This window comes from Solenopsis invicta, chromosome 3, assembly GCF_016802725.1.
Source record: "Solenopsis invicta isolate M01_SB chromosome 3, UNIL_Sinv_3.0, whole genome shotgun sequence".
Lineage (NCBI taxonomy): Eukaryota > Metazoa > Arthropoda > Insecta > Hymenoptera > Formicidae > Solenopsis > Solenopsis invicta.
The window spans coordinates 17,341,485-17,353,766 of NC_052666.1; the positions used below are offsets into that span (position 1 = coordinate 17,341,485).

At 44.9% G+C, this 12,282-nt stretch overlaps 1 protein-coding gene and 1 long non-coding RNA gene across 5 annotated transcripts in view; one reads left to right on the top strand and one right to left on the bottom strand.

The window, feature by feature from the left end:
- Window positions 1-12,282, bottom strand: part of LOC120357272 — a 181,962-nt gene that overhangs the window by 131,708 nt on the left and 37,972 nt on the right. The window lies entirely within an intron of this gene.
- LOC105202794 (protein grainyhead) overlaps window positions 1-12,282 on the top strand; it is a 118,033-nt gene that overhangs the window by 86,136 nt on the left and 19,615 nt on the right. For all 4 annotated transcript variants that reach the window (XM_039447427.1, XM_039447424.1, XM_039447426.1 and 1 more), the window contains one exon: window positions 11,635-11,992. In XM_039447427.1, coding sequence (XP_039303361.1) covers window positions 11,635-11,992 — 358 coding nt within the window. The remainder of the gene's footprint in view (window positions 1-11,634; window positions 11,993-12,282) is intronic.

Consider the following 12,282-nt stretch of genomic DNA (forward strand, 5'->3'; position numbering starts at 1 on the left):
TGCGATCCGTTCAAATTGTTTTCTCTTCAAATATGCTATTGCGCGATGAATGAAAGTGGTATTCAATGATGAATGAAATTCTCGTTGATCGAATTGATTGTATATTAGATATCTTTTCTAACGTGATTGTAAGATAAATTGTAAAATTGTCGATACCGCAAGAAAGAAGCATAAAGTGGCCCGAACTTTCCACGCGAGGCCCATTTACGTAAGGTACTCTTACGGTTCGAGGAAGTAGCAATCACAATTCTCTCTTCAGGAGTATATCGATATTCCATAAATCTCTCGCGTTTAAATGAGTACGCAGCGTGCCGTCGATAAATGGGGCCTTTCTTTCCCTCCCTCCTCCTTTCTCTCTCTCTCTCTCTCTTTCTCTCTCTTTGCTCATACGGAATCGCGAAACGTTCCCCCGATTCTATATCGCTCTCTTCTACATTACTTCGAAGCAATTTAGTGGAGTTTAGTTGGGTAGATATATTGCTCTCCAGTCGAGCCTATTTATATCTCGCGTTCGAGTCTTCCGGTCCATTTGCTCGGTTTGCAAACTGCATCATCGCATCGGCGTTCTACGCCCTTTACGAAAAGGAGAGAAGGGAAGAAAGAGAGAGAGAGAGAGAGAAAGAGAAAGAGAAAGAGATTCTACCTTGTTCCTAATTCGTGATGGGGGTCTCTCCTTATATTTTGGGTTCGGTCGACTCACGGAGGACCCTTATCCCTTGCGCCGTGGAATCCGGGAGACGGAGGCGACGGGTAAAGAACTCCCTCTCCCTCTCTCTTTCTCTCTTTCTCTCTTTCTCTCTCTCACCCCTCGGGGGACCCACGGCCGCGCGCGGGCCCCACTTTTGATTTATATCGGCCGCTTAGCATATTTTGTAATTTACTGTTGAGAATCCTCAACGTACGAATCGCGTCAGATACCAGGGCATAGACGAAGAGAGCGTGATGGTGAAGCGAAACGCGGCGGCAACAGCGACTGCGGCGCGGCATCAAGAGCATCACCAACAGCAGTTTCTGTTACCGACCTCGCCGTGGGGAGATGCCGCCCTAATCTTCCCTCGCATCTTCTCCTTTCGCCCCCTTCGCTGCCCTCCCTCCATGCCTCTCTCTCTCTCTCTCTCTTTCTCTTCATCTCTCTCGCGTCGTATCGTCCTATCTGCCTCTCTTACCCCCGTTCTCTCTCCCCGCTGAGAGATGATAGCATCTCGACAATTTGTACGCCGGTAGATCGTTAAAACTCTTCTCTCGGTCTCGGCCGAGTCGCGTCGCTGCGGGGAGAGAGAACGAGCCGGCGAGAACTAGCGAGGGCACGACTTTAATCCAATTTCATTGTGTCGCACTCGCTGAAGGGATCAGGCGCTTCTTTGGCCGCGGCTACGAAAATAAAGGAAAAAAAAAAAACTGAAATGGATGACACGAACACGGTTCAGGGGAAATGTATCTCGACGTGGAGAACGCGCGTAGAGTGAATTCGCACACAAACTGATTTACTTAATTTCGTAGATATGATCGTGATGTGATTCGTTGATGCATTTCTTAGTGTCGTGGAAATACATGCGAAAAGATGCGCACAATTTTCCCACGACTTTCCTAATCGAAATTCAAGACGAATGTAAGTATAGTAAAACTAAAGTTTCGTTTTATCACTTTTCTGAAGCTTAAGAGACTTTAATTTGAATGGATTTATTTATTGCGATTATGGCGAAAGTATTATATCGACATTTTACGACGACAATAATTGATAACTACTAAAACGAGTCTCTAAACGTCCGATGCGTGCTTAAATTAAAATTTAAAAACTAAGAGATGAGCTCTCAGGAATAAGATAATTTTAGAAATTCTACGTATCGTACTTTCAAGTCGACTTTGACTCTCGGCTAAAAATACAGTACTGAATTTATGATATTAACTCTAGAATACTAATTTTTTCGACATGAGTAGCAATGTAGGATCCCTCGAGCATACTAAATTATAACATTATCGTGCCCAACATAAGGCCCAGAAAAATATGCGGAACTCGGCGCGATCACGCCGAGAGACGGCCATGTCGTAATTCGAATAATGGACCTGCTGAGAGGCCAAGCACCAGGAATATTCTGTTCAATTAACCATATTGTTGTAAGTGCATAAGGATACCATTAGGTGTCCGCGGGTTTTTAAGCGTTCATTCCATAGAGGCAGGGCCGCATCTACCGTGTGAAGCGAGTAAAACGTCCGTTTTGGTTTATTCGTTGCGAAGAAGCTCTCGTTCTTTCAGTCCACTTTTTCCTGGCGTACGTTTACTCAGCAATCTGTATTGTCAGATTAAGACCCAAGCGCAAGTATATCTTGACTTGTCCTTTTAAGAGAACATGTCGTCATTGACGCAATTTTCATGAGAGGCTCAATTCTCGGATGTCAGAGCCCGACGCGGCGACGTGCGCAAAGCCGAGTCTGAAGAGGAGGCGGACAGCACGCCAGGACTCTTACGGAGACCGGCGGTCGCTTAAGGTTCGCCACGGGGTTGTAGAATGATGGCGCAAAGCCATCGAGAATCGGCGTACGGTTTCACAGCAAGCCGCCGCCGTAAAAGACGGCCTCGCGGCACTCCGCGAGATCGCCGCCTTAATCTTAACGTCCACGGGCATAAGCGACAACCGCGATATCCGCCTTCCAAACGCGGAGAACGGCCGCAGAGCGAAGCCGCGGGATAGAGCGGGAAAATAAGGGGATACTCGCCGCGTGTAGCTCTCGCGTGCGGTAACATTGATTCAATTAGCAGATGAAGACGCCTCTCGGACGTAGATAATAGCAATCGAAACGCGAAAAAGTATTCAATGGAGAGACGCAAACGCCGAAAGAAAGCGTAAACGGTTGCACTTACATTCATCAAATTTTAATTCTTACTCGAAGCATGAAAGAATTTTACATGCAAGCATTGATTTAATTGAAGCATAAATAAAAGACACAATATAAGTTTTAATAAGTTTTAACTTTTGAGGTATCATTGTGAGTATTCCGTATGGAATCTGTAGAAATTTCTAAAAATTTCAAAAGTAATTAAATTATACTACAGTTAATTTTTTTCTAAAATAAAGTATAGATATAATATTTATTCTAGAAACTTGAAAGTGTGTTTATGAATTTTCAGAGAGATTTTTTGACCCACTTTAATACATGAAAAAGTAGTCGGAATTGGCAAACAGGATTGGCAAACGATATCAAGAAAGTATCTTTTTTTTACATGGTATCTTAAAAGAATTTTAAATATAATAGAAACATATAAATATATATAAATGAGAATACTAATATTTACTACCGCAACATTCCGATGACGCGCTGCAGAAAAAAATCACCTCAATTGCGTGCGCTACAACTCGGCAGGAAGTATCCTTTCAGAATCATAGTAATTGTCATAACGCTCGAGTATCTTTCTCGTTCAATTGCGGTCGATTGCTTCATCGTTGGTCATGCGATGTACTGAGAAAAGCGACCGCATTTCGCAATGAACGCACACACGCGAATTGTACCCCACATCCGAGATGTTAATGACAAGTGTTGCACGTGAATCCCCTCAATCGTACGTACTATCGACAGTTCTTTGAAACTTCGCGGCTGTTGCAACTAAATATGCACATGAAAGTATGCAGAGATATTACTATCTTCGATCCAATTCTTTTTTGCGCTCCCATCGAATGACTCGGGAGATGTTTTTGTCGGTCCTTTCTTCCCGATGTGCGACAGCATGCCATTACATCAGAGACCTCGTGTGGTATGTTGTACAGCGTACCGAGAAATGAAATTCTAGCGCCAACCCGTTGTAGATTCCATCTCGGTGATGCACGTTTTCCGTAGGCGGCGGCGATCACGTTCCGAGTTCGAAAGTGAAACTACCTCCCGGAGATAACAAATTTCTAATTAATTCATATTAAATTCAGACCCAAGGCCGCGCATTAATAACGTCAATATGATGAATGCTCGTCCCGCGGCGAGCAACGCGCGAATGTGTTTCATCATTTGGCGGTATATAAGAGCAGCTTCTTAATTGCCGAGATAAGCGCAGGTTGTAATTATTTCACGGTGGCTAGGCGAGATCGTCCACTGTGCGAAACGGAGAATAAAATGTTATTACGACGGATGCAAAACGGTTCTTCGCGAGGCGAAATTGAATTCTCGTAACGGACGTAGACGAGAGACGAGTAAATATGGCGTTAGCCACGCTTCTGTATCATATACGCCATATTACTCGTAATACTCGCGCCGGTCATAATACCCGTGCCTGGAACCTTTCTTTACGACCATCTCTTTTCGTACGTGCGACGCGGAATGGCGCGGAACGTAATGAAGTCTTGCTCACAGAGGCCGGTCTTTAAGAAGAAGCTCAAGAATGAACTCGGCAATGAGCGTCGGCACACTGCAACTTCTTATTACGTTTCCTGGTTATCGTCACGCCAAGATCTACTTAGGAACGAGGCGGCAGTGGCCTTTACGCTCGCCGGGAGGGTGCATGCCCAAGCCAACCCGACTTGTCTCTGGGACTAGACAGATAGCTGACGTGAACGCGTTCCGCGAAGAAGATTGTTCTTCGTTGTCTTCGCTGCCTTCTTACTATTAGCTTAAGAAACAACGTTATAATGTCAAGTACACTAGTTGCGTTTTAAAATTAAACTGGAAAATGTAAATTTTTTTTTTCGACAGACTTTTGAAGAACTTGGAAGACACTTTCAGAATTGTTTAATGGCTTAGAAAAGAAAAAAAGAATATCGCGGGAAAAAAATATATTTCGTGACATTGTAATAACGTTAAAAGATCCTAATTAAACTGCTTGCTCGCGAAACAATCCGGATGGCGCAAAACGGCAGAGTTGTGAATTCCTAATTGAGGCAATTAGAAACTTCTAATTAGCTACTCGCCGTCAGGAATACCGCTCAAGGTCCGGTCTTTCTCCTCTTCTTGCAGCACCGTTCTCCACTGCGTACACGCGTGCACAGACATAATGGAACCTTCCGTTTCCGAGATCGCGGACCTTTACGGTGGTCGGCAATCAGCCGGACGACGAATACGAGCGGGCTGTCGCTACTTCTTATTACACGTTTCGTTTCTCCGGGTTATCGTTACGCGGCGATCTAATGCTTAAGAGCATAGACTCGCCACTACGACGAATCCTGGCCACTACCGCGGTGGCCTCTGACCCACCTGACGAGTTGAGAGGACGAGGGGAAAAGGGGTCCGCGTGTCACGTCGTAAAACGAAACGGGCCGGCGTGGCGGCAGGCCGGAATCAGAAATCAGAACTACGGGACGGGCCACGAGTGCCATGCCCCGTTTTCGCTGTCACGCTGTTTTATGCCCGACACGTAGCTTCGCGCGAGCGCGTTCTCGTTTGTTTGGATTTACGATTATAGAGGAACGTAAATGGCTCGTCGACGGATCACGATACGCGAATGGCAACGCCCTCGTTTCGCGCTCGCCGCGTGGGATCGCGACTCCGCGTTCTCCGGTAGCGTCGGATCTTTCCGCGATCGCGAAAAATCACACACGAGCGAGTCGCGTGCTAAGATCCGAGGTTGTGATGAGCCGTAAGGCTGAAATATAAGGATCATATACCGGGTCAGAGTATATCATGATCATTGGACATGTTCGTGCAATAGCAGCTATTTAAAAAGTTAAAAAACTGTATGAAATATTGATAAAATCGAAAAAACGAGCATTTAACAAGAGAACATGTGAAAACGCAACTAATTAAAGACCGACGTGTGAAAACATAACTAATTAAAGAGCCTTATCGGTCTCGGTGAGATCTGATGCTTCTTCTGTGATTTTATATCCATTTTCAAGCAATGCATTATCAAACTTCGCGCTGACAAATTTTCCGGTCTTGAAACATTGTTGAATGAGAACAGTAATATCACATTACTAAATCGACAATCAATTTAAAAATAATGATGCTCACAAGCACCTAATGAGAAAACTTCTTCCTCTCAAAATATTATAAAAGTATTCGTTACAAAAAATAATACCTCTGCCAGGGATCGAATCTGGAATTTTCCAGCTCTCCGGGGGCGGGTGTTAGCCACTTCGATCACTGAGATCACATATGATTAATGATACTTATCGCAACGGTCAGTAATGTCTATAAGAACGCGTGTTTTCAAGCATTTAAATTGGAGCATTTAACATTGAAAATTGAAGACTAGCTGGAGTAAAATTTTGCTTCTTAAATAATCTTAATTTTTCCCTAATGGGACAATTTTTAAATGTTTATTTAAGAACTAATCGTTGAAAATCTTTAATTAAAAATTTGTGAAAAATTTTCATTGCAATAAAATCGATTTTCCGTAGAATTATATCGACTTTTCCATTATCCATTAAATTACTAATATTCCGCTTGTACTATCGTATTATATATTTCGTTTGTAAATTTTCTTTCTCACGAAATATGATCTCGATAAACGGAAAAGGGAAGCGAATAATCCGCCAATTACGTGCGCCGTGATGTTACAGTGTCGACAACGCTGTGATACTATGAGATCTCGATTACCAAGCAAGAACTGGATCGGTCGATCGAGGTAGCCAGCTCGCGGCGATATTATCTCGTTAGCTCGAATTTACGATTAGAAAACGCCGTAACACGCCGTCTGTTTTGTATCACCTTACGGGTTTCTGCCTAGGATCGTCGGGGTTCGGCGACCGCGGGAACAGTTCGCCGCGTACTCGTGGGGAACAGCGCGAAACCCTGGACTTTGCGGGGTCACAAAAAACACTTAAAATCCGGCACTCCGGCTGTCAACGATCTCGATCGTCGTAACGAAGTCAAGGAGCATTAAACGGACGTGTTTCGCGCAAAGGGTTGATTCACTGTGCTCGAACGAACCAGATCCGAAAACCGGATCGCGTAGTGTCTCATTAGCAAAGCAGGAAGGCGCGTATGACTTCGAGGACACGCAGAGGTCTGAGAACCGGGGCAAATTCATAGCCTGTTCCGTAACATCGACGACAGCGGTAAACCAGACGAAAGTCGAGGAATCGACCTCGGGGAGGTAACAGGCCAGTGTCGAGTTTCGCGGGTATGCGATTATTCGATGACACTTTGCGGTTTACGATGCACGAGCAACCTCAACATCGAATCCCGCAAATCGTTACGCAAGAGCAAAAATCGCTATGTCTCCGGCGTAAGATTACTGCCAACATTTGATAGGGAGTCCATCCTGAAGAAGTTATTGATTGATTTTAAAAGATAGGAGTTCAGTTTCAAAAATTTTGCGAGGCCTAATTGCAGTACGTCATTTTACCTCGCTTTCCATTAAGATTCATGATTTTATTTACACATGAAGTGAATTTTAGAAAACTCTCTCGTTAATTATCGCACATTGAAAAAAAGAGTTTAATAAATAAGTATTAAATGTTGAGTACCAAATATCAAGTGGAATATGCCAATTAAATATTTCATTGATACGCTTAAAAATAATTTCATTTTCCTAAATATTTAGTAAGTATTATCAAATTTGATTACACTTGTGTAACTAAGATTCTGTTCTATACGTTCGAATCTTTTTCATAAGCTGAGAATTGCAACTTGTTAACAATTTCCGTTAAAAAAAAAATTTAACAGAATTCCAAAAGACAACATGAAATACACAAATACGGGAATTTTTTAAGAAAACCTAGATAAACGCGATACAAGGATCAAAGGACGTCTCACAATTCCCGAAAGCCGCCGGCAGTAACGTGTTTCCAGGAAACGCACGATAGTCCTAGGAAGTGAAGCACTAGGAAGGAAAGCCGCACGGCGGCCATCGTGAGAAGTGGCAGAGACGTCGTTGACCACGCCGCGCGCATCTAAATTTCCTCTAAGACCGTCCATCGCGTACATATGTACATACGTGCGCATACGTTGACATTGCCGCGACACGGCGGCACGTGCTGTAAGCACAGGTGCCGACGTGCGTGCATGCGTGCGCTCGTAAAGGCAAAAAAAGCCGTAGACGCGCGCGAGCGAGTACGAGAAGCCGGCAGACGCGGGATGGAAAAAAAGAGCAGACCGGCAATAATAATCAAAGGAGTGACCCGAGCGAGCAGCCGGTAGAGCGCCACTTTGTTGGACCTGTCTTTCGAGTTTCGTCTCGTGCCACATACAGACAGGTCCGTCGCTTATGACATATACGCACACGCGTTTGCAGCGGGTATACCGTGATACGCCCGATTTCCGGTTTGAGAAATGCCCGATTCCGGTTCCGAAGCGGGGCCTGCCGCCTGCCGCGAGGCTCGGTACCGCAAGCCGCGTCCCGACGGACGCGACCAAGACCGCATGCAGCATGCGTTCGTGTGCGCGCGTATTCGCGCACGTACAAATAGCCGTGCGTGCCGCGACCCTGCGGTGACCCCGGCGACCTGCAGATTCACGTGTCGAGCCGCCGTTGCCGCCGCGCGCAGGGTGAGTGCCTTGTCGTCGATAATGCTGCACCGTAAGCACGTAATTGCCTCTCGCGTTCGTACTTGCGCACCGGTACGCGCGCGTTGCCTCCTCTCTGCCACGCGGGACGCGCCGTAGTAAAAGACACGGAATACCGCGGTAGACTGACTGTATAATGCGACGAGCGGCCGGTAATTTACTCGTTTGCAGCGCAAATGATTCGCAAGGAGCATGAATTCGTGCGCGGCGCGTATTGATCCCCCGGAAGAAGATGGGGGACCGGTGTAATCAGCGAGATTTTCCACACGCACAAGGAAAAAGAATGCGGCTCTCCGATCTTTTCTGATCTCCACCGCTCATCGCCGAAGACTGGCGTTTGCCGGGGGTGCAGAGGTGAAGTGATAAAAAATGGTGTACGTACGTCGTCGCTAAACGCGCTTCTCTTCCCTTTGTACCGTTTATTTCACTTAGAATTCTTACGTATATCTCTTGCCGGGCAATTGATTTTTCGTTAAGAACATAGAAAGCAAATAGTGTTAAAAATGACGCATTGTTATAAATTTCATGTCGATTGACACTTAAAAATTTTTTGCTCATGTTACATTTCTGCGTTCTCAAATTGCTGGAGAGAACTATTTGAATTAAAAGAAGGTACTCGCTTGTTATATCTTTTTTGTGTACGTAAATTTTTCCACAATTATTACACAGCGATGCAGTAACGCCATAACAACAATGAAAATAACACTTGATAAAATGTACACTCGCATAAATTACAAATTACACAGGTGCACATCAAAGAAGAAACTTTTCTAGTCAGAAGTTAAATTTACAGTCGCGATATCATATCTTCCAGTTGTTTCTCGTGACATATCTTATCGACAAAGTTGTAACACATTGACTTACGAGGCGCTTCTGACCTGATATACTTGAACCTATCGATACCTGCTTGCATGGAATATTTTAGTAATGCTTCTATTGACATTATCGATCATTTTTTTCGCATGGCGGTGCGAATGCGTGGATAATGCGTGAACTGATGGCATGGCTAGCTCTACGAAATAGCTGGTTCGAAAGGAGACTTTCCCCCCCCCCTCCCCTCCCATTCTTAGTTCCCTTCCCTCTCGTTTTATGCTAAACTTCTCTTCTCTCTTTTTGTATGCTTTTCTTCTTCTCTTCTTCTCGTTTGACCACTAACAGTACTTATCTCCTCGACAGCTATGAAGTCACGAAAAAAATACTTCGTTTCGCACATCGTTTAACATTACTATGCCGAAAGATCGTGTCAAGATTGATTCCAAAGCCCATAAAAAAAATATTACAAGTGCAATACAGTTTCACGCTCGAATAAAATCGAAGTGAATGGATAAAAACGTGCAACGTCGACTCTTCGAAATTTTTCGCAGGGTGAAAAAAATGCTTTACAATAGATACGATATTTTGTTAATTAGAACTTCCGTCGCAAACCCCCTGAGGGAATCTCGAATGAAGACGTGCTGATGACAGTTGCACAGAACCACTGACGTCCCGTAGCTTAAAACGCCAGTCAGACGCGGTCTGCAATCTGATACCTCGCACCTAGCGATCCCGAATTTCCAGGGGTGCGTGTCGGGTTCCCAAAGGTTGCGCGCACGCGAATCCCGTTTCGCATCGCGCGTCTTTGGATTAGCATCGCATTATCGGAAAACGCTCTCGCGAGAGGCGTCGCGAATGGAGAGCGCGCGAGCGGATCCATTTCACGTAAGCCGAATTCATGAGGCTCGGGTTTTGCTGCTATGGCCCCGGGTGATGGCGATGCCATTCTCTTTGCTTGTCGAAAGAACGTGCCCGGTCTCTCGCCGCGGCCGGGTTTACCCGCCGTCTTTTTCCCGCTCTCGGCCACGATCTTCAGGGCCTATCTGCACCTCTTCAGGCACAAGTGTGTCGAGACGCACCACGCGGGATGGTCTCTCCTCCTCTCGGCGTCACCCTTCTCATCGTATTGCGAGACATACGAGAATAGGCAGGACGGAGAAACAAGAGAGAAAGAGAGAAAGTAGAGGAGAGATCAGGTATCAAGTGTAAAAAAAGATCATTGTACGGAAGCATCTGACCGTAGGGTAGGAACCACGGTGATGGTGCGAAAGGATAGAGCGAGATGGAGAGAGGGATGTGTACTCCTTTAGAGAGAAAAAGGGTTAAGAGGAGACAGAGATAAAGAGAGAACCTGGCAAAAAGGTTGCCAGGACGGGGACGCGAAGGGCGATTCTTCGCGACGGAAAATACGAAGAGACGATAGAAAGAGGGTGAGAAGGGGAAAAGATGGCATACGCCGAAAGCGTTGGCAGTTTATAAGGGTCCCCGGTATTGTGGATACGTATTATCATGCTAAATATAACATGTTAACTACTTCGCATAATACCGCGATCCTCTCGATTCTTCTCCCGTACGGTCGATCGGCGAATCGCGTTTCTTCGCGCGCGTCGCGCGTCGAAAATTTTATTGCCGAATTCGGCAGATGCGGCGTGCTACGCGCAGCGGAAGTGCAGCGCCGGTTTTCCTCGCTGATTTCATTCGTTAACAGAGCGTGGAAAAAGGAAAAAGAAAGTACGGCCGGTCTCTTGTGTTTCTTTGATGATGCCAATTCGAATTATCATTTCAATGAACACGTAGGATCTAAATAAAGTCAGTTATTTTTAATCGTAAAAATATATTCATATATTCATATAACCATAAAACTGTTATACTCGTACGCGATACTAATAAATATTGATTGATGTGTTATCTTGGCTCTTCGATTAGCTGTTTTTTTTTTTCTTGTAAGATTCAATCTAAATATAATTTGACATTTTTGCAGTAAAGAATTTTATATCTTTTAATTATTTATATAATTTTATTAATTTTTTAATAAGATTAAGAAATAATGCTATGTAATTAATATTATATCTAATATCTAAGTAAAGGTGGTTGCCAGTTATAGACATATAAAAAAGAAATGTAATCCTCCTACATCACTTTGCCGTAACACCTGAACGCGAAGAATCCGCTCTTTTTCATTCAGCGGCTGGTGTCAATCAATAATGCCCAGATGGCCCAGATGGCGAATATAAGCCTATAAAAGGCAATCGGTAGCAATACGAATGAATCGACCTCGATATATATAACATCGAATTCGTCACACGTTCTTAGGGCGCGCCCCGGATCGATGTCGATCTCGGTGAACGATAAAGGAGCTATAACTGAAGGTCAATTTTTCACGGACTGTTGAAGGGGTGTGATGGGCCAGAAGCTGCTGGTGCAGGAGGCGCCTGGCTCCGGTTCCGCCTCGACGAATCGCATGGAAGGCGGCGAAGGCGCCGGAGGAGGGGAGCTACACCATTTCCTCCAGTACAACCAGCAGTCCCACAGTCCCAGTCAGAACTTACAGGGTGGCCTTCCGCTTTCGCTGAGCCCACAGCCCCTGCGACACGACGGTGCCTCGAGCGCCGGCATCGTCGGGGTCAAGAGGGAACCAGAGGACCTCAGTTCGTCACGCGGGGGCCAACAGTCCAACAAACGGCACAAACAGGCGCAACCGGACAGTCCTACACCACCGGGAATGTACCATCATCATCAGCATCAGTTACAGGTAAGATTCAGAGGAGGATCATTGCCAAGTGTAATCATACGCTCTTCTAACATCCGCGATCGTGTACATTCGACCTTGTGTTTTGACCGTGTGTTTTCACAAATTTTTTTTACACAATGTCTGAAACTTTAAATTTAAACATTAACTTAATAATATACTCCTACAAAACTTCTCAATCCTTAACGTGTTATACAGTTTCTTCCATAATCATTACCTGCGGCAAGAAAAGAATTTTCGCAACCAAGTCTCAAACGTCTTCAAACGTTACGTGGTTTATTCTTTCGATGTAA